Below are 23,352 nucleotides of genomic sequence, written 5' to 3'. Positions count from 1 at the left end.
CGATAACCGTGACAGTTTGTGAAAGCAGAACACAGCTAGTCAAGCTTCTTGCATGAGTGGATTAAACCTGTGACTTCCTCATTAAGATTAGGGCTCTGAATAAGCTGTGGATCACTACCTGCTTGGCACTATCTGCTTTGCATTACCATAATGCACTTCAACTAAAGATTCAACAGATATCCGTTAGTTAAAGTCCCCCTGTAGTCAATACTTTTATCATTTAAAACACATTTTTGAGCATCGTATAACATATATAAAAGTTATACCTGTCACAGTATTTTTTTAATGCTTTTAAACAGCTTAAATGTAACTCTACACCCTTGTCTCATTTAGTATATAAATATGCAAATTAGTCAACGCCTATACTCAATCACACAGCTCGGATATGCAAATTAGTCCTCAAAAAAGAAAATTCTGTCATCAATTACTTTGTCCTAAATCTGGATGAGTATCTTTATTCTGATGAACACAAAAGAAGATATTTTAATAAATTAAATAATTTGATATTTTAATAAATAATGGTAAGCATGCAGTTGATGGTACCCATTGACTTCCATAGTATTTTTTTCCTATTAACGAATTATTATTATTACTATGGAAGTCAATGAGTTCCAGTCAACTTTGTGGCTACCAACATTTTATAAATATATATATTTTTGGATTTCACCAGAATAAATAAACTCATAAAGGTATAGACGGTTTCAGCAGTAACAACATAAACAAGCGGCTTTCGTGGACATCACGTAACTTCCGGTAAACTCCGCGAAGAATAAATAACAACAAAGTCCTTTTAAAGTAGTTTATTTAAATAACCAGCGAAATAAACAACACGTAGATTACATAGGAACGCAAAACATTTGTTATTTTCAATGTAGAGCTGCACGATTCTGTATAAAATGAGAATCACGATTCTTTTGCCTAAAATTAAGATCACGATTCTGAAGAACTTTGTTAATTTTAAAGATGTACAACCCCTGAACATTAGTTTAACATTAGTTTTTACAGGTGCAAAGAATTATGCTTCTGAAAGTTTCAGATAAGTGTACATAATCTTTAAATTCAGTTAATGTTAATTGTAGAGTTATTATGTATTCATTTTATTTAAAGGAAAAAATTAAAATATACATTTTAAGTAGACATGGATTAACATTACTTTATGGTAATAAGCTATGACTGTCACGGTGGAATCCGTGTCATGTTTTGTGTTTGTTCCGATTGTCGTCACCTGGACTCTTGTTAATTAATTACCTGCCTCATCACACCTGTGTATTGTTAGTCTGTTTGTATATATACCCCTGCCTGTTGTATGTGCACTTGTCGGATGATTGTCGCTGATTCCCTGTCTGTTCCTGTGTTCTACGTTTTAGTGTTCCTGTGTTTATTTACCTGCCTGTTGTTTGATTCTAGTGTTTTGTTTCTTGGTTATTATTAAATGTTATTTATTCATCTCGAACTCTGCACATGCGTCCTACTTCCTGATCTCATGTTCCCAGTTGTGACAATGACGCGGTTCGGCGCCAACCAATCGCAAGGCGGAAACGTGCAGCGCCAACCAATCGGAAGGTGGAAACCTCCACTTGTGAGATTACAAGAGAATGCATTCAAGCATTCTTTGTTGCTCTCGCTGGCAGCGTGAATGTCCATCGGGTGAATAAATCTACATGCACGCTTAATCTTCATGCCCACTACACTTGGGCCAAATACAAGAAAACATAATTTAAGCAGTCAAGTGCAAAGACAGCAAGTGTGGTTATTTGGACGCAGCCAATGTTTCCCCCTATGCTAAAAACCCTTTCGGAAGGGATAAGATCCGGAATAAGATCCTCTTTTTGGTACTAAATAACGTCAAGGTTCTTGTCGGACGTACCTGCGCATTGCTCTGCCTCACTCATTCTCTTTAGTTTCTGTTTCTTTCTGTCTAACTTCTCAGCGAAAGCATCCGCTGTACCAGTGGACCGAGCACAAGCACATCTGGCTTGCGCAATAATAAATGAGACGTCAAGACGTCATCACGGCCGCTGTGATTGCGTGTTGTCAAGAGAACTGACGAAACTGCGTCTTTCCTCCTTAAAAATATAATTACCTGAATCGTCGAAATGCTGAATTAAGATCGTTTGGGGGGGTCGAATCGAGATCACGATCTTTTAACGATTAATCGTGCAGCTCTATTTCGACAAGGTATTTGTTTAAGAGTTCAGTTTCAGCAACTAGTCAGACCATTAAACAAACAGAAACCGTAAGCAAAGTTCGGACCAGACGCTTATTGCGTCACCGCACGTGCGTCCAATGAAACGGTCTATAAATTCAAATTATGTCATACTGATATTACGCACAAAATTGTACCCGACAGCTCAAATGATAAATTATCATTATAAAACTACAAGTACAGTTCCATTTTTACACATACGCAAGTTTCCACGGTCAGTGCACGTGACGCAAATTTCATCAGATTAGTACGTCCACACTGGATGCCCACCGCCAGATGTTTGTAACTGCTTACAACTGCGTAGTAGGTCGCTTATAAAAACTATGCTTTGCAAGGCTGTGCTTCTGATTGTGTGTATGTTTGTGTACACGTAAAAACAGACTATACTCCAGGCTTTAGATTAGCATTGCGAATTGTGGTTTTGATGTACCCGCTTAACTGATTTTTGTTTATTTTAATCGAAGTTACAGATCACAGTTTTTATTTAAATATTACAGTATCAATTGCTTGTTGCTGTTTCAATTGTAACTAAAGAAGATAAATAATAAGTTTGCAGAAAATTGTGCAAAAATCAAAATGAACTTAATTTTATTGGACTAAACCCAATAGTACCTGCTAGTCTACTGCTACATCTAATTGCTAGAGGGTGATATGTTTAAAGGTCACGTTCTTCCTGGTCTCATTTTTAAACTTTAGTTGGTGTGTAATGTTGCTGCAATAGCATAAATAATACCTGCAAAATGATAAAGTTCAAAGTTCACTGCCAGGCGACATATTTTCTTTTACACAAGTCCTCTTTTAAAGCCTACAGCGAACGGCCAGTTTGGACTACAGCCCTCTACTTCCCAGTTGAATGACGTCAAAGGAATACGTCAGTCGCCAGCTTTGGCTCAAATGGCTAAGCTAAGCTGCTGTCGAATCACACCAGACTAAACAAACTACACAATCAGAACGAACTGAAGGAGGGACTTCACAGAACAAGAAAGACATCAGCCCGTTTTTAGGACAGTGAAAACAGCGGTTTAGAGATAAATAAATTGTTTGATAAATAATACTTTTTTTACACATGAAACATGAACACATGTTATTTTGCGCACTGTAAACACTAGGGATGCTCCGATCGATCGGCCAGAGATCGGTATCGGCCGATCACGGCATTAAATGACTCGATCGGTCCTCGTTAAATTTGCCGATCTCGTGAACCGATCTTTCTGTTTACTTTTGTCATCATATGGCTCCTCAATGCGGCTGCAGTTAGAGACCATTTTTACGCAGTGAGAGCATTTTTATAACCCGTGGCTCATGAGCGACGTGCAGATTTGCATTTCTCTCTTTGCCTTTACAGAGATATGTGTATTTTCTATGAGGACGCGGTCCGGTCCTATCAGCACGACCCGTCTTCACATCCCCATCAAACAGCGTATACAACACATATCTATCGCGGACAATTGCATCCTCATGTCAAAAGTTTATTATTTGCATGCGGACGCGGTCCGGTCCTACAGCGCGACCCGTCTTCACATCCCCATCAAACAGCGTATACAACACATATCTGTCGCGGACAATTGCATACTCATGTCAAAAGTTTATTATTTGCATGCGTTTTAAAGTTTTGAGCGTTTAAACTTTAATTTTCCTCACAGCTGCTCTCGTCTGCATACACCCGCCGCGCGCACACACAGCAGCCGGTCATCAGTGCACGTGAACAGAGCGATCTCTGTCAAGTCTTAAAGCTACAGCAACCTAATTCATCTCTCAATAAAATCACTCTCTGCTCTTCACTAAAGAACTGTTGTACTTCATACGAATGCGTGTATATTTAATTCATACAGTAAAGACTGTGAAGTGTTTTCATTAGATTTTACAGACATACGCCTTTTTAAAGGCATATTAAATTTCTCTTTGCAGAAGAAATATTTGTTGTGCTAATTTATTTGATTCTCTATTAAAACAATAATATACCTAATTACAAGTAAAGGCAACATCTGTGGTATTACTTTATCTAGAAAAAAAGGTAAAAGTTACAGTCATCAAAGAGCTTGCATATCAGCTTGAAAAATCGGTATCGGCATTGGTATCGGCCGATCACGAAGACAACAAATCGGTGATCGGTATCGGCCTGCAAAAAACCTGATCGGAGCATCCCTAGTAAACACAAATAAAGCTTCAAAAACACAGAAAGAACGGGACCTTTAACACAGGCTACGATTCATACAGATGAGCTTTGTGCTGCTCAGAATGCAAAGAAGGATACGCGGCAGATGACAGATTGATCTAAAGCAATCTGATTAGGACTTTGCACACTGGAAAACATCTGGTACATCTAGCAGACTCAAGCAGCAAGCTGAAGGTGCCTGTCAGAGATGCTGGGGAAAGTAAATGAGTGTAAACTATATTTTTAATACCATAATTTACACCGTGCATGTTAACAGCCTTCCGCTGGATTTCAAAAGATTGCTCAAGCTAAGGTTAGAGCTTTGCAGATCCTCCTGTTTGGTGAGCAAATACGTGCGTTTTGGCTTATGTGATCAGAAAGGTATTAACATCAGGGAGGCATAGATTACAGACTGATGATTCCCTTAAATAACCTTCCTTATAAGAGAGTTAGGTTAAGAAGGAAAGTCAACGAAATGGCCAATAATGGAGCACGGAGCTTTCCGGCTTTCCACAAACGTGCAGGCACACGCACTACTACAAATCACAGGCTCGCAGTGGACGGCAAAAAAGTTTATCAAAAAAACACCTGTTTAATGAGCCTTTTGTTTTTGGCCACAATCATCAGTCTGCATTAGCGAGCAGCCAGCGGAGACATAATTAATAAAAGCAATCTGCCTGCTGTGAGGATAACAAAGTAGCTTCTCCAATTCCACTCATCTGACCCATGGGAACACAAGCTGCCTCTGCCGTTGAGCAACAAGTACAAGGATACACGCGATCTTAAATTAAGCATTACGGATTTTGTTTAGTCTCAATTAAGAAGTTATTATGCTGTACACATAAAATATTTTTCGCTTTCCTGTTTCCTGCCTCAAAGAGGAAACTTCTTTGTTTCTGTCAGAAACAATATGCCTACAGTTCTCCCAACTGCAGGGAGGGAAAATGCAATCGCTCAATCACTTCTTTGTATGATAAGCCAGTTATTTATGAAAAAGATTAACCTCAAGGTTTTTAAAGAGCACCTATTTTAAAGCTAAAAAACAATGGATCTTCTTCACTAATAATTGCGTACGTATTTATACGCACACTTGAACTTCTCACGAAAACGTTCCGCCTATTTCACAACACGTGCGTACGCACATGAGTTTGTTCTTAGGTAGTGAATTTGGAGTGTTCTACATGAGCGGCCGCGTGCACAAGCTTGGTAATTTGCATAAAACACACCCAAACCAGCTCCACATAAGGGTTTTCCGCAGTGCAGCGCTGGTCCACGGAAAACTTTAGAGCAGTATGTCATAGAAGCAAAAGAGCTCGAAAAGAAATCCAGATCATATTTATTATCGGTAAACTTCTGTTTTGCTTTGCATTCTTTATTTGGGAGGTTTTGCTGTTGCTGGAGGAAGCCAGTGTTATTCACCGACCGGAGTAACGTTAAAGAAGTATTGGATGCTTTAAAAAATATGACATTTAATTAATATGACAGAGACGCATCTGTATATAAAATAAAACAGACAGGAGATCAAGTGATTGACGTTTAGACTATGGCTGTCACGATTATGAAATCTGGCTGACAGTTAATTGATTAATAAATTGTGACAATTATGATGATTAATTGCCTGTTTTATTGCTTTCACATTTAATTCTCATACATTTTTTTCTTTGTTTATGAAATAATTTTCACACATTGTTGTGATTATTTAAATGAAATATTTTGCAAGGTTTACCTACAAATACACATATTTAAAAGTAATCTGATACTGTCTCGTTTATACAGGCGCTGCAACTCCCCCTTGTGTTTTTTAGAGAGATGTGCAATCATTGTGGTGATCTGAAATGAGGTCAAACAATCGCGATTTAGACGAGTATTTAATTATTGTGACAGCCCTAGTTTGAACTTTCTATTACATGTACATGACGTTTACATTAGGCATTAAGTGGACTTTCAAATAGAGATTAAAAAAATTAGGAAAAAAGCGTGAAGATAATTAATTACACGCATCTTCTTTATATGTTTAGAAAAAATAAGTAGGCTATAATAATATATAATATAATGTATATAATAATAATAATAATATAGATCACATATAATAATATATAATACAGAAAATATTATAATATAAAATATAATCATGTAAATTTTATATATCAACATTATCATAAACATTATAGACTAGTATTTGATTCTAGTGCACATGATTATTGCGTACGAGTGGTTTTAGTTTTTTTTCGTACATTTAGAAGACATTTTGATACAAAAGTTTTTGTTAAATCACAAATGGTAAGTGAAAACATCCATATGCACATCTCACGCACAAATTTTTGCGTACGCATGCTTAGTGAATGAGACCAAATGTTTTTGTGTATTTGGTATAATACAATGTGTTTGTGTGGTTTGTAGTTAAAAAACACATTATTTTCCACATACTGTACATTTTTGTAGCTCAAGATTTCACTCTTTCATGAAATGCATGAATTTGAAAAGCTCTGTGTCCCTGCTTGGCCAGCTAATCTGTTCTTTGTGATTGGCCTGAATATCTCTGACGTCAGCAGGAAATGTGACGCTCCTTACCATGTTTGAAAGATTCAGTTGCTAACACGATTTAACTTGCAGGAATTATGATAATGTGAGTCTTGTCTACATTACCAATCCTAGGAAGTAAACTGTTTCCTATAATCCATGTGATATTAACCACCCAGCGAGATTTGAATGATTAAAAACTGCAAATAAATAAAATAAGTTATAAAAATCTTGGAAAAACAGGCAGGATTCTCTGCTCTCAAACGCTGGGGGCGTGTCCTCTGTCTGCGCTGAAACCACGCCCACTCACAGGAAAGCTGCCGGTCTCTCTTAAATTTCAAATAGCGCTACAACCTGAATGGATGCCACCTGTGTCATCTCAGAATACCTCAAGTAAACCGAGTACAGTCTCGGAGGATTGATCGAACGCCAAAAATAACAGGTGAATAAGGAAGATTTTTTGGCTGATGCCGAGTTCTTGGGCTGCTTACAATGAGCCATAATGAATATCTGGTGATGATGAGAGGAGGTACTTGACAACCATATGGAGTGGACCAGGTGCGGGTGGTCTGCTCATTAGATGGACAGTTAATGAAGTGAAAACATGGAAATGGCTGCGAAGGGTCAAATAAACACACACAAAGAGACACAGTACAGATGGGGGGCGAGATGCCCAGCTGTAAGTGAGTGGTAAAAGGTTCAGTTTTTTGTGGGATGGGGAGGCTTCCACTTTTTCAAAACCCTCATATTACGCACCTGCCAAAGGCCTGTGCGGACAGCTGCCTGGGTCTAATTGGGATAGCCTACACTGCTGTCCATAGCAGTGCTGAGCATATGGTCCACAACCACTAGGGAGAGAAGGAAGCAGAGGGTGGTTTGATCCAATCCCAGCAAGGGTTCACTGACTGGGCAGGATTGGGTAATGGGGACCCCACCTGGCCCCCATTCTAATTATCAGCCGCATGTTTAGTGCAGCCACAGGAGAAACGTGAGCACCTCTGGTCTGGAGGTGCCTCTTAAAACTGAGAGCCTCATAACTTTAATGAAAAAGTCACATGACATTAGGATCCTTGTGTATAAATATTTCAGTGGCGGCTCGTGACTGCTAATCCGAGGGGTGCATATTCAAAATAAGTGTTCGGAGTGTCATGTGAAACATGTGCATCACGTGTTGCACACGCGTCAAAACCATTTATGATAAAAGAGACACTCACGTTCACAAAATACACGCAAGACACTCCATTTACATTAAACTCCCTTTATCACTGCCGATAAACAATACAATGGCAAGCACGTACCGTTCTGCCATGCCAGAAGCAGTTGAGGTAACAAACAAACTCATTCACACTCACCTGGCGACCTAAAGGTCCAGGCCTCATCATCATCAAAGTGTGTGTCACCGGCTGTAAATCGCTCTCCAGGAAAAAATGCGTGGGCAACCGTGCCACCGGGTCCATCAAAAGGGTAGCCATCATTATGGTCCGCTTTGGTGAAGTCAATCTGGATGTCTGCCTCATTCCCTGCCACCTCATGGAAGTTGAGGGGGGCGATGTCACTCCACACCTTGAGGGCATAGTACATGAGCGCCCGAACCGTGTCCCGTCCCAGAAGCACTGACTCTTTTGGAAACGTCCTCACCCTGTGAGTACAAGAAAACAGATGTCTATTCAATTTTCACAGACAGCCTAAATTTTGCTCGCTGCTTGTTTTAGCCTAGACATCTGGGCTATGTTTGGACGGCTATTTAAATGCACAATTGCTTGCTGGGTTACTAAATCAAAAATGAGTTTGTTGCAACATGATCTCACAAAGTTATATTTTGCAATATTTTGCTGATTTATTCGTATTATTGTCACGGATCTCCACATTTTTCCGTGGCTGTACCACAGACTTTCTTTTCCGTGTCATTGTCACGTATTGTTACTCAACTGCTTTTTCTTATTTTTAAACCATTGTCGCTTCGGTTTAGGGTTCGATTTGGTGTTTGTGTTAGGATGTCACTTTAAGTATTGGTTTATACTATTTTTTCTGATTTATTTTTTATATTTTCAGATTTTTAAACCATTGTCGCTTGGCGTTAAAGTTAGAGTTGGTTTTTATGTAAATCTAACCCTAAACCGAAGCGACAATGGTAAGAAAATAGGACAAATAACAAAAAATGCGGAGATCCGTGACAATGACATGGATAAATGAGCAAAATATTTAGTGACTATACCACAAAAATTCGTGAGATCAGGTTGGTTTAAAAAGTACAATAACTGCATACTACTGCATTGGATGTGTATGCTATATACCGTGTAAAAAAAGGATTTGAGCCCAATTGATTTTGAAGTGCATGTTCTCAAAACAAATGAATGCAAGCAGCACAGTTGCACAACACAAGGTACAATTGATTGTATATTTCTACTGACACACTTTGAGCAAGGATGAATGAGTGTTTTGAGTGCTAGGCTTTCCAAGAGGATTGTGGGATTGACAGCAGCACACATAAAGTTTACTCACACCCCAAGGCTACAGAGCGTTGTAAGCACAGAGCAGTTTTTCTTTGTTGAAGTGGAAACATACTGTACTGGTTTGAGACGCGATGCAAAGGTCAAACCTCAGCGTACACAGACAAACAAATACAATAAAATAATGCATCACGGACGGTTAATTTAAATACTGCATTATTTAACATGATGTCATGATATGTCAACTATAGTTCAGCCTATCAAACATACACATTGGCTATGTTTACTAGGGATGGGTATTGTTTGGGTTTTTTTCGATACCGGTGCCAAATCGATACTTTTCAAACGGTTCCGGTGCCTAAACGGTGCCTAAAGCGGTACTTTGAAAAAAAGAGTCACAGAAAGATGGTAGATGAAAGTACAGCATAAAACACTATGAAAATTCTTCTCTGTTTGTCATTTGTTTATTAATGATTTGCCTAAAGCACCATCATGTTTTAAGACCTGCATTCTTGATTTCTTTTTTATGAAAATCTTCTCAACAGTCCACTTTGAGCTCAGAAAAATGTTCTATGATTGGTTGTTAATAATCTGTTCAATGATTGGGTAAAGCCTACGCGGCTGCCGCTCACAAAAAGATAAAGGGCGAGTTCTAATCGAAAGTGATCCTCCCTACAGTATGTCCTATTCCCTTCGAAGATCAGATCTCTTGAACTCTTGAGAAAGTTGCGCAATTGTGTGTCTCATAGTGTGGCTAATTAAACACACTTTGCAAATAGAGCAATAAAATACAGCGTCTTTTCCTCTTTATTTGGATCGACTGTTCATGCGAAGTCCTCTTCGTGAAGTGCCCTTCAATGGCGCAAAACGGCATTTGGAATTCACCCAAAATATTTTCTTATCGGCTTGTAAAACCATTCACGTTTTGACGCTTTCTGCTTGTCTCCGATGAACTTGACACTCGTGACTGCCGCGGCCCATCTCAGGCCAATATCAGCCGAAGTACTAATAAAAACATTAGTGAGGTAATACGTTTTAGCAAATTCTCTGAAGGAATGTTACCATATAAAATATAAAATAGAAGAACAATGTCGCACACCTGTTAGTTCCGGTTAGGTGCGTTGGATGAAGAGACAATTAAGTCCACCAAACATTTATAAAAAAAAAAAGGGAATATCCCGCACACTATTAACTTGCAAAATTATGCTTTTTGGAAGTTAATAGTGTGCGGGATATTCCCTTTTTTTATAAACCATATAAAATATAAAATAAGCTGCCGTCATATCAATTGCGGCATTCACGCGCTCCTCTGAGGATCTCATTTTCCAAGTTGTTCTTTTAAGTCAGAATATAAAAATAACCTGGACATATATTCTTACAAAATTTGTTCGATTTGTATTATTATGTGCAGATGAGGATTTTGTCACATTTTAAACGTATTAAACACAGCGCATATTTTAAATGAAAACATATTTGGCAAATAAGTTTAAAAGTTGGCTATTTAATATTTAACATTAGTTTATTTAATATTTCCATTTATTAATAAAATAAATTTTTAAAATGTTTGTTCATTATTACTCTTAACGAAAAACTCAACTCCAATAAAATAATAGCTCCAATGACAAACTTGCTTATATTGCTTGTTTATTAATAAAACGAATTCGACGGATGGTATCTGCGTTAAAACACAAATAAATGAAAGATTTAATTGACATAATTTTCATTACTACGAATGCTTATTTGTTCATTATTATTTTTTTATTAAAACAGAATAACAATAAAAATGTAAAATGACTTGCTTAACGTTTAACAAAAACGAATAGACGGTAAACATTTTATCCGCCCTATAACATAAATAAATCTAAGATCCTTAGATTTTTCAAAACAAATGATTGGTTTCCGTTTTTTATCAATATAAAACTACAATAATGTAAAATATGAACAAACTCACCTAAGTTAAGCGAAGAAATCAAACTTGAATCCTCTGTATTATCAAATCTTTCCGACTTTCACATTCACGTGAATTTTGTGAGGAAATTATTTACACCATATGAGTGCAGTATAATTTAACTAGCGATTGTGCTGTGCTTGTGTGATTATGCTTTTTGCGCTACTGAGAGCAAAATACTTCAGTCAACCGTTCATGCATTAAGAGGCACCGAAATGAGGCACCGAAATCTGTGTTCTGATTCGGTCCGGTAGGTACCGCCCATATAGGCTTCGGTGCCATAAGGGCACCGCATTTCGGTACCCAACCCTAATGTTTACATGCACAAATTATTTGTCAATCTGACTGAATTTAATACGATTGAAGGTTACGACGATATAGTTTACATGCACGCTAAACATTGCAATCTGATTTAAATGTTAGCTTACATGTACATTCTATAGAATCTAAACCGAACGTCTGTAAAAGGGCACAGCCAGGGTTGCCAGATTAGCGTATCAAACATCCAAATGGACATTCAAAACTAGGCCAAAAGCATTCCAATGACAATTCACAGCCCAAATACCAATAACTAAGCAACAAAATAATTTTATCTTTAACCCGCAGAAAAAAAACTGGTGGAAACAGTAGCCCAAATATAAACTCGAAAAAAGCAGAGGACTTGGCAACGCTACAGCATCTCTCAACGAGTTCACACTTTATCTCTGGATAAAAGTCAAAACGGAGTTGGAGAAAGTTGTTCTTAAGAAGTTTTCAGATATAGGTAATGAAAACACACATCAAAAAGCACAACTCTATATTGCTTTAAGTAGCCTAATGTTTTAAAAATACACATTAACGCTGCAGAATGTACATCACGTGTACAGCGCATGACCCCATTAACTTTACCTTAATACTGTGTGCTATTGCATGTTTCTGTGATGAGAATCATGTGATTTAAGAGGTAAATATAATACGTGAACTTAAGCACAAATGTTCTGCGCATGTGCATAATGTATTTTTGCATCCGATTGAGAAAATACTACGATTCACGCGTTTACATGACTACTTTTCTCCTGCAGATCGGATCACAGATCGAAGTACACCACCCCCTTCAATACGATCCAAATTTGCATCCGATCGTCCTCAATCCTATTGATTAAGGTGTTTACATAAAGGCTTTTCAATACAATTGAGCCATCAATACTATTACAAACTGATTATTTGGTTGCATGTAAACGTACCTATTGTAAAAATGAAAAGTTGGATCAACTTAAAAAAAGTTTTTTTTACAACTTAACTTAAGGTCATAAATTCAAGTTAAATACACCTTTTAAATCAACTTTTACCAATTTAAGTAATTTTTTAAGTATTACCAATTGAAGTCATTTTTTAAGTTGATCCAACTTTTCACTTTTTACAGTGCAAAAACATTCACTTTTATCCAAAGTAATAGCCTCTAAATTACTATGCAAATGTCATACTTAAATGTTGTAGGCTACATTATGATTTTTCATTGTTTATTTAGATCAAGGTTAAAAAATATAAAATACTATGATGTCCCCATATATAGTCCTCTCAGTGAATCTTAGCCAATTCCCAGACTGTATATACTGGATAACACTTTGTATATTATAGACATCCACTTCCAAAATAGTCCATGCTAAATACAAATATCAACTAATGCCTAGGGGTGTAAATCGTCACTGGTCTCACTATATCTCGATGCATTATAATGCATCACAATGCATTGCATCCTCAATTTTTAATGAAGTTTAAAACTAAGTTCGGTAGGAGCAAGATCATATAATCCAACCAATTAGCACAAAGGTCTCTATATCTATCCCAGTTAAGAAGAGGGGAGTACTAATATTCTGAGCTCGTGGCTCTCGCCTCGGACAGCATGCCAAATATGCCTTATTTCACATTTGATTACATGTTAATTCGAACTTGTGAAATGTAAGATGTAAGTCTGTCTCCCTCACACTTTTACTGTTGCGGCTCTTTCTCGTCTTTCTTGTCAAAGCCCGCTTTAAAACTCTGCTCCAGCTTCTCTCTGCTTCTTTGATAAGGTCGATTGAGCACTTTACATCCTAAAGAACTTTCAACAGCAGTCCAACTTTAAAAATATCAAATGTACTTCATTTACAGTGTCCTGCATACCTCATAGAAAGACGTGCTTTTAGATGCAGTAATCTTTTACATTGACATTGTGATGCACAGTGTTGGGGGTAACGCATTACAAATAACGTGCATTACGTAATAATATTACTTTTCTGAAGTAACGAATAATGCATTACTTCTTAAATGTACACATTAATATTTGAGTTACTTTAAAAAAAGTAATGCAAGTTACTTTTTAGTTTTATTCATTTGATAAAAAAATGATGTACTGAATTAAACTGAACGTATTCATATTATGCGTACACGCCTGTCTGGGAACAGTTTGAGTCTTGTGATAAAATATGGAATTTCTGAATGCAGAACTTTCTAGTCATAAACAACACCTGCAAGGCCTGAAAGAGATCAAGCCTCAGCCAAGAAAAAGTAATGCAAAAGTAACTAAAAAGTATTGTTAGCATTACTTTCCATAAAAAGTAACACAGTAACGCAATTAGTTACTTTTTTGGAGTTACCTAGTATTGTAATGCATTACTTTTAAAATTTACTTTCCCCAACACTGGTGGTGCATCATAAAAATGATTATATGAACATGTGCATACACACGTGGACACATATATACATATAGGACACATCATCAGCTTGAAACAGACAGTAATCCTTTCTAAAGACCATTCTTAGACAGACATAAACACTTAAGCACCAGATATTCTGACTCTTAAAAACAGGTCTGAAACCCCTCTGCCATCTCTTTCTAATTTAAAGCAACTCCAGAGTAATTGCTGTTGCATTAACTTTCGACAAACACATAATCTGTCACCTTTTCTCCTTTTTTGTTTGAGTCAAGGTAGTTCCAAGACAAGTAAGAGTGATATGAAGGTCCACTTACACCTCACAATCACAGTAATCGCTTCCTCCAAGGGCAATTTGAGCCCTCTTTCCAAGAAGAGACAAATCGATGAGAAATTAATTTCAAAGTGCCTCCTCTGCAAGTGCCCAGTAAGAAGTGTGCCCTTTGCGCAGAATACACTTATCCTACCTGAACCAGCATCAGGTCCAGGCAATCCATTAATTCTCCAGAACATTGGCGTTCTCATTGGAGTGGGTGCTGGGTGCCTACAGCGTATTGTCACTGGATGCTCAAGGTCAGTCAGGTTTTATGGAGATCAAGGCTTGTAAGATGATAAGTTTACAGCGGGTGTGAATGGAAATGCAGGACATGCACAAGAGCAGCTTGTCAGGGTCAACGCTGCCTTCAGACGCATTTAAAATGAGTTAAGTGACCTCTTTGTGTTCTACCGCTCTCTCGGTGATGTGCTACATGCATTGTACATTATTCATCCCACCTCTTTGGCTTGACTTTCGGCAGATATGCACTGAAAATGCTAGGTATCTCAAACATCAATTACGCAATGCAACACCTTGAGACCTTGGATCACAAAGGAAACATTTAGCACGGAATGTTCTTCATGTAAAACATTAGTTTAGCCGCAGATAGATAGAAATCAAGAGCTTGAGTAATTTAAGGTGAAATGAAACTCAGGGATCATGGTGTGGCTTAGTGGTTTAAGATCTGGACTGTTAAAATGGCAAATCGACTGCATTTTTATATAGCGCTTTTTATAGACCAATGGCCATCCAAAGTGCTTTACAATTTGCCTCACATTCATCCATTCACTCACTCATTCATAAACCAACAGAGGTGTCAGCCATGCAAGGTGTCATCCAGCTCGTCGGGAGCAGCTGGGGTTAGGTGTCTTGGTCAAGGACACCTTGACACTTGGTCAGGTGGAGCCGGGGTTGAACCACCAACCTTCCGATTTGTAGACAATCTACATCCAACTGTTGACAACAAGGTTGCCGGTTAAACCATTGGTCGGTCAAAACCATAGTTTGGCCCCAAACTCACATAATTTTTTGAACATATATTGTTGTGTTTGACTAGTTGGGAGAATATACAGCCCCTATGAAAATTAACTGTAGTTTTACTACAGTAAAAAAACACCATGGTTATGGAAATGGTAATCAATATGCGAAAAAGACAGCAAAAGAATAAAATAAATAAATAAATAAATAAATAAAACATGGTAAAATTTACAAAGGGGAGCTACAATTACATTAACATACAATTAAATACATTTTCCATCAACTTACCTACCTGTAAAAATTTTGTTGCACTTAATTTTTTTAAGTTTAAAGGGGACATTCCATGAAAATCAGACTTTTTCCATGTTTAAGTGCTATAATCGGGTCCCCAGTGCTTCTACCAACCCAGAAAACATGAAAAATAGCAACCCTGTAACTTTGTTTTGGTAAGGCTCTCTCTGCAAGCATGTGAATAAATAGGTCATGCGGATTTCGCTCCCCCCATGACGTAGGTAAGGGCTCCAATTATAATGATACCGCCCCTTCAACTGCGCTATCCAACCATGAGGCTACCTCGAGTGCGATAGACAGAGAGAGAAAGAATGACTGACAGCACGACGGGTTTGTATTCCATCAAACACCAACAGGAGCCTACAATCTTATAAATTGTAGTTTTAATAATCTTTCTAAAGATTGAATTAACGTTCTAAAGGATTAACGTTACCTTCATGCAAGAGAGAGAGAGAGCGAGTGAGCGAACGAACGAGAGAGAGAGAGAGAGCAACGCGACGGTTCGCTTTCAAGCAAGTTATGTTGTTTAATATGTTTCTCTGAAGTTTATATAAATGAACACGAGGATTAATGCACTACACGAGACAGAGTGAGTGAGCAACGCGTATTCACTATCATACACAATAAGTAAATATGTTGTTTAATGTTTCTCTGAAGTTTCAAATGAATGAGGAGTTACAAAATAGATGAGAGACTGACAGAAACGCGAATGTGTTCAATATGTGTGCACAATAAACTTAAACATGTCATTTGATCTGTTTCTCTAAAGTTTAAGCATTAAACATGTGGTTTGGTCAAAAAGCAAACTTCTGAGTGTTTGTGGACGTGTATTTTATTGTAACATGCTGAAACTCATTATGCCTGTTTAAAACAAGGGCAACACGAGACCTTAAGTCTTTATTTTTATTCCACAATGTTCCCCATCTACTGATAAACATGTATTTAGTATGCATAAAACAGATAATTGACTTTTTAAACTTGATCATATTTATAATGCTTAACATCGCTCACTAACTTCTTTCGTGAGAGAATCTCCCTCGATGTTCTGTCAGCTCTACAGCGGGAGCGCTTGAGACTCCGCCCACCTGAGCAGCTCGTTTGGATTTAAAGGGATACACACAAAAACGGTGCATTTTTGCTCAGCCCCATAAATTGCCTATTTTAACATGCCACAATAAATTACCTATATGGTATTTTGAGCTAAAACTTCACATATGTACTCTGGGGACATCAAAGATTTATTTAATATCTTAAAAACGTCTTCTGGAATGTCCCCTTTAATCAACTTATTGCGGCGGTTTCCTGGACAGGGTTTAGATTAATCCTGAAGGCCTTAATTAGTTATAATAAAAAATGTAAGTAGCTCTTGCAAACAAACCTTACAAAAACAATACTGGTTTGCGTCTTGAGACAAAACAATGGCACTAACATATGTAAGTACAAAGCTTTTTTAAATTAAGCTCAAACATGCACTTTAGTCTGGGACTAGGATAAGCCCTGTCTGGGAAATCACTATTAAGTTTAAGTTTAGTGTATGCATTAAAGGAACAGTATGTAGGATTGTGGCCAAAACTGGTATTGCAATCACAAAACTTGTGGTTAAAACTGGTACTGCAATCACACAACAGGTGGCCAATACAGAACATGACAACACAAACATCAGTTGAGGGCTGCAACTCCACTTTTTAAATGACAATATCCAGGCCGGACCACTGTTGTGAGTGATATAAGTATTTGAAATGAAAATTATTTCTTAATTGATATTGATATACATTTCTTACATACTGTTCCTTTAAGTTTAATCAATTATGAAAAATTAAAGCAACTCCTCACTATTCAAGAAAGTTGAAATGAATTATTTGAATTAATGAATTATTAAAAATGTAAATGTTTAACAGGAATTTGTTACATTGTAAATAGGATACACACTTATTATCAATAAATCATCAATAAGCCTAAGTGAAGCCATGAATAATCTATGAAAAGATATTAGGACACAGCTTGAGTGCCCTTGCAATTTTTTCTGATTAGTCAGTTAAGACACTCGATTTTCTTATGCATTACATTCCATCTCACTGTAACTTCTTGTCAGATATAGTTTGCATTCAGTACATTTGCAGTCTCCTTTGCCCAAAGTACAGAGACCTAATGCAAGGTCATCCGAAAAATCTAGGGAGGTCGGGAAGGAGGTATGAATTTCAAGCACAATTTTGCATCCATTCTCCTCATAATGTGCCCTCACCAGGGTTTCAATGAAGGCAATATTAAATTGGCGAATAATCAAGGCTGTTTTTCCTCCATCTTGCCTGGCTGTTATACAAGTATCAGAAGCTAACACAGAGGCTAAAAACAAGGCTCTGAAAAGTTTGACCATCATAGTGGCGCATAGATGCTTTTATGTTGAGCTTTCATTTTCAGTTACAATCTCCACCTTTGTCTCCATGTGCTATGACGGATTATATGGGCGAGAAAAGGATGAAAAGAGAGAAAAAGGCAAAAAAATCAGGGGAACAAGCTTAAAAAGACTATTTTCCCTTCTAATTCTCACTGTGTGTCTGACCCCTGCAGCTCAGTGGCCCAGATACGACATTTACCGTATGGTGTTGTTAATCAAACATCAAATCTATCCTGATCACTCACATCCAGACTGAGAGTGCACTAAAACCAGCATGGTATTTTAAAGATCTCTACATCTTAAGGCTGTGATTTAATTAAGTAATTATGCAATCTGCATGTGGCAAACACTTCAGAGTAATACTTACGATGTAAAGAACAAAATTAATATTACCACTACAACCACAACTAAAAATACTTCAGAATTATATCAGCATATCAGTATTATATGTTGCCCATACATTCATTTATTTATTTGTGGCATACCAATCACAAAATTAAAATTGACCACCACAAACAGATTTTCACACAGCATGTTTCTCTTACATTTTTGCTTGTGGCCAGTGCATATTTACAATTGTTTCCAATGAAAGCGCAGCACCTTTCAAAGACGTTTTTCCGTTATTTCTACGCCCAGAGATAAAAAATCTTCACCACGTGGTGGTTGCACAGCACACTATCTAAGTAATAGAACCTAATGTGTTCAGACTGGAGGGAAAATTCAGGACTATTGGAGATTGTTAAAGGTGTTCCTCAAGGATCTGTATTGGGGCCTCTTTAATTCTATCTACATAAACAGTATTGATTATGATATTCAAGGTGTAAATTTTCTTGAAATTCCTCTTTTAGAAATGTCAGCCAGAAAACCGCCCAATCTGAAAAACTGATGCTTATGACATCACAGGCATCTAACTGTCCCTCCACTTTAAAATAATTGGCTACATTTTAGGGCGCACTCACATTATCCAAACCAACCATGCCCCAGCGCGAATGTCACCCCTCCCTACTCCCCCATGTGCACGCACTCACACTGTACTTGTATCGATCCGAGTCCGGGCGCGCTTTCGTCATTAAGATGCGATTGTTTTGAAAAAAGCAGGAAGTAAAGCTCTCACTGAACACTGGAACCCACGGTAATGAAAGGTCTGTGTTTTTTAATCGGAGTCGTTTGGTGCGCGATTACAGACAGCCCTCTCACATGCCATCATATTGCTTAGTTGATCTGTCACGTGCGCAGCGTGGACATTCACGTAACCCGCTGCACGCATCAAAAGGTTTTTACGGAGGCAGATGAAGGTGAGTGGTCGCGCAACTGACGTCTTCACCTTTTGAAGCGCGCCCAGGCGCGATTGCGCTCACACCACAGCCTTCCGCGCCTGAGCCCAAGTGAACCGCGCTCCGGCCCACCTCTGCAACCCGGCCGCGGCGCGATTAACCAATCTGCGCCCGGGCGCGGAACAGAGCACTCACACTAGTCAAACGAACCAGGCTTTGGGGGTCAAACGCGCCCGAGCGCGGTTTGGTTTGGATAGTGTGAGTGCGCCCTTAGAGTGGCAGCAAAGTCAGCCAATCAGTAATGAGATTGCAAGTTAAGCCAGTAGGGGGAGCCAAATAGGTGCAAAACCACTTGTTTAAATTCCCCCCCCCTAATAGAGCTTTTTGAGAGAGGTTTTTAGGAAGCTTCTAAGGCATTACAGACCCAAACTAATTTTTTTTTGTCTACATGTCACATCACAGAACAAGGATAAATACCCCGTTCAATCATTCTATGTCACCTTTAAGTGAATTTAATTTATGCATGCAAAAAATCTGCCAATGGGGTAAGCAAAAATCTTGAACTTTTTATTAAACACTTAATTAAAAAAATGCAAGAAAAATTCCCCATTGGCAGATTTTTTTGCTTGTTTTTAGCATAATTTCACTTAAATTTGATATTTTTTGTCTAAAAACTACAAGACAAATCTAGGCAAGAAAGTCATTTTTTGCAGTGTAGTTGCTGTCTTAATGTGATTTTAAACTTTTTGTTCTTCTGTCTTTTATTTACTTGTTCTTTTATGTCTTCTTGACATCCTACCAGCAGTAATTTGTAAATGTTTATCATATCAGCCAAATTGCAGTAATATTTCTAAACAAATTATATGATTTTAGTTACCCTGCCTGAAAGATAATTTAAGCTCTCCGAATAGATATAGATAGGATTATCTGGCAATATACCAATATGTAATGATTTACCACACTGATGCCCATTGTGTAAAGGCATCTGGGCTGAATTCTCAAGCGCACACCAAGATGCCCATGATACCAAAATCACAGCTCCTTCACACTCTCAATAGGTCTCGCTCAGAGGCAATTCAACCATTGTGAGAGATTCCAATTTCCTGATGGCAGGGAAAGGATTAGGTGCATCGAGGGTTCTGATAGACAGAAATGTGATAGGGGTAATGGAGGGTGGTGTGGAAGCAGATGCTTATCATGAAGCCATTTCACTCTCTTCCCTACTAATCAGTTTAAGAGATCAGCCCTGAAGACACACAAAGTCTGAGGGAAAACACACATTGTCATTGAGAGCAATCACTCCTAATCTATTTGAGTAATTAATGAGGATGTTAATGAGCAGGCGGTGGCCCTGAAGCGTGCTGGTGAGGGTCTAATGTGAAGTGATGAACTCGTGATGAGGGGCTGTCCTGGATGGCAAATGATGATCTACTGGCTCTGAATGCTGTACAAATGTAGACAGCGGGATCTGGATTTGTACTAATTGAAGGCAATTACTTCAATAAAAAGTTAATCTCACTGCAATGTCATAATATAAACAGACACGAGCAGACTTCAAAATACGTTTTATACAGAAAGTTTAGTTTAAAACAGGGCACAGTTTGTATACAAAATTGGTAATGTGAATGCTGTCATGCGGACCAGGAAGCACAACAATAAGGTTGTAATTGTTAAAAGGACACTCCACATTTTTTGAAAATAGGCTCATTATCCAGCTCCCCTAGAGTTAAACATTTGATATTTACCGTTTTGGAATCTATTCAGCTGATCTCCGATCTGGCGATACCACTTTTAGCATAGCTTAGCATAAATCCAATTAGACCATTAGCATCGTGCTCAAAAATAGCCAAAGAGTTTCGATATTTTTCCTATTTAAAGCTTGACTCTTCTGTAGTTACATCGTGTACTAAGACCGACGGAAATTGAAAAGTTTTGATTTTCTAGGCCAATATTGCTAGGAACTATACTCTCATTCCAGCGTAATAATCAAGGACTTTGCTGCCATAACATGGCTACAGGAGGTGCAGTGATATTACGCAGTGCCCGAAAATAGTCCCATGCTATTGAAAGTCAATATTATATATCTCTTAAAAGTAACCTAGGGGACTATTTCCGAGCGCTGCGTAATATCATTGCGCCTTAATTAGCATTTTAATGAAAGATTATGAGGGCACATGAATTTAAAAAATATGAAGCTCACAGATAAGTCATTTGTAAAAAAATGCCAAATTTTTTCAAAACAAATATAGTTTTTCATTTCAATTTCATTGCAACTTTAAAGAGATAATGATAATAACCCAAGGATCTTCAAATATTTTTTCTTAAAATATGCTTAAACCCGGCCTCAGGTCATTCAGAAATGTTGGCAGAATCCATTAAGAGTCTGATAAATAATGCTCATTTACAGGAAAACATGTCAAATGCACTAAAAGGGTTTTGCATCCGAGCTCTTCAAATGCAACATCATTTTAAAGTGTTACCTTCTCACATTTCTAATGTTTTTCTGTATGCTTTTCCCATAAAACACCAAAGAAAAAATATTTGCTCCTCATTTTGCACATATTTTTGGCAGAAAATCTATTTAATTTGTTTCTCACATAAAGCTATAAAATGATTTGGAACAACAAATAATTTGCAGTCAAATCCCTGCTGAAAAATAAGAAAAAACATCATAGAAATTATAATGGATTTAATGGTTATAATGGGAATTGTATTGGTTTTTATGGAAACTTTAATGGTCTCTTTGGGTGTCTAACATGTTGGTTTCTATTAGTGAGTTGTTATCTGGCGGATGTGAATCCATCAAACACCATTAAATCTTACTGGAATAAGACCCAAAACACACCAAATTATTTTGCAATGCTTTTAACGGTAAAGAGCTGATGGTTGATAATGGTTTTTGTAATAAAACCATTAGAATTCGCAAAGTTTTGTCAGTAGGGATGATCTTTTAAAATTTACTTTTATGGTAATGTTTAGATTCGACAGACGTGGTCGATATAAACCTGTATAACTCAGTGGTAGCGCATTTGTTTAGTTTTGCAAAAGGTATTAATAAAAAACATGCACTGTAAGTTTCCTTGGATGAAAACATCTGTCAAATGCATAAAATGTAAAATGAACTAGTGATAGACCAATATATCGGCCGGCTGATATATCGGGCCAATATTTGCAAGTTTTATGTGTATCGGCATCTGCCGATATGTGGCTGCCGTGTTCGCCAATTTTTTCCGGCATTTTTTACAGACAGAGTGCTGGAAGCCTCAAGCGATTGCAGGCCATGTGACTAAAAACAACAAACCTTTCCATGACAACATCGAAAGATGGTTCCATAGCACCCTCACCTGTTTTTACTATTTGTTAAATATAGTTCAATAAATGTAATTTTTTTAAATTGAGACTTGTAACATTTGGCATCATCATTGTGTCATTTTTATGATGTAAATTGAGTGAGCAAAAGCAGTATCAGCTTCAAATAACCGCTCAAGAAAAATGGCCGATAAAACAAAAATCGGTATCGGCACTGAATAATCCATATCGGTCGATCCCTAAAATTAACCGTCAATATATGCATAAAAGTGGCATAAAGATTGATTAAAATTTTACATTCCACAAAGAAAGCGGCATAGGGGTGAGTAAATAATGACAGATTTTTTTATTTCAGGGTGAATGGTTTCTTTAACGCTAAAACAGCTGCTTTCCTGAAGAATCTTGAGGTGTACAAAGAACAAAAAGAGTCAACTTGAGCTGATCAAGGCACTAAGTTTACACTGTGTGTATATGTGCCATAGTATTGATTCCTTTCCTGCCCACGCCATTTTAAAACATCTCATCTCACACAAACCTGGATTACAGTGCCATACAATAATCACTCAGAATCCATCATTGTCTTTCTCTATTTGTCTCCACCCCCTTCTGCCTGTCTGTTTCTATACATCCCCTTTCAATTGGTTTGGACACGAGCAAGGCTTTTTATCACTGCTCCTAAAACAAGCCATTAGGAGCTTTATTACAGCGACTGGCCTCTCACCTGAAGTACTGAAGCACCTCTAGCTGAGGATGAGGTACAAAGCTCCTGACAGGCCTGGGACAAGCTTTATAGAGTTCTCACTGTTGTTATAGAAGTCATCTCACCCCAGCAAAGCTC

At 37.7% G+C, this 23,352-nt stretch overlaps 1 protein-coding gene across 1 annotated transcript in view; it reads right to left on the bottom strand.

Annotated features, from left to right (window-relative positions):
* mmp17a (matrix metallopeptidase 17a) overlaps positions 1-23,352 on the bottom strand; it is a 103,774-nt gene that overhangs the window by 17,755 nt on the left and 62,667 nt on the right. The window contains exon 4 of the mRNA XM_055180625.2: positions 8,234-8,520. Within this exon, the coding sequence (XP_055036600.2) occupies positions 8,234-8,520 (287 nt within the window). The remainder of the gene's footprint in view (positions 1-8,233; positions 8,521-23,352) is intronic.

The sequence above is a fragment of the Misgurnus anguillicaudatus genome, chromosome 9, assembly GCF_027580225.2.
Source record: "Misgurnus anguillicaudatus chromosome 9, ASM2758022v2, whole genome shotgun sequence".
Classification (NCBI taxonomy): domain Eukaryota; kingdom Metazoa; phylum Chordata; class Actinopteri; order Cypriniformes; family Cobitidae; genus Misgurnus; species Misgurnus anguillicaudatus.
The sequence above is the reverse complement of the archived record's forward strand: the minus strand, read 5'-3'. Positions and strand labels throughout refer to the sequence as shown.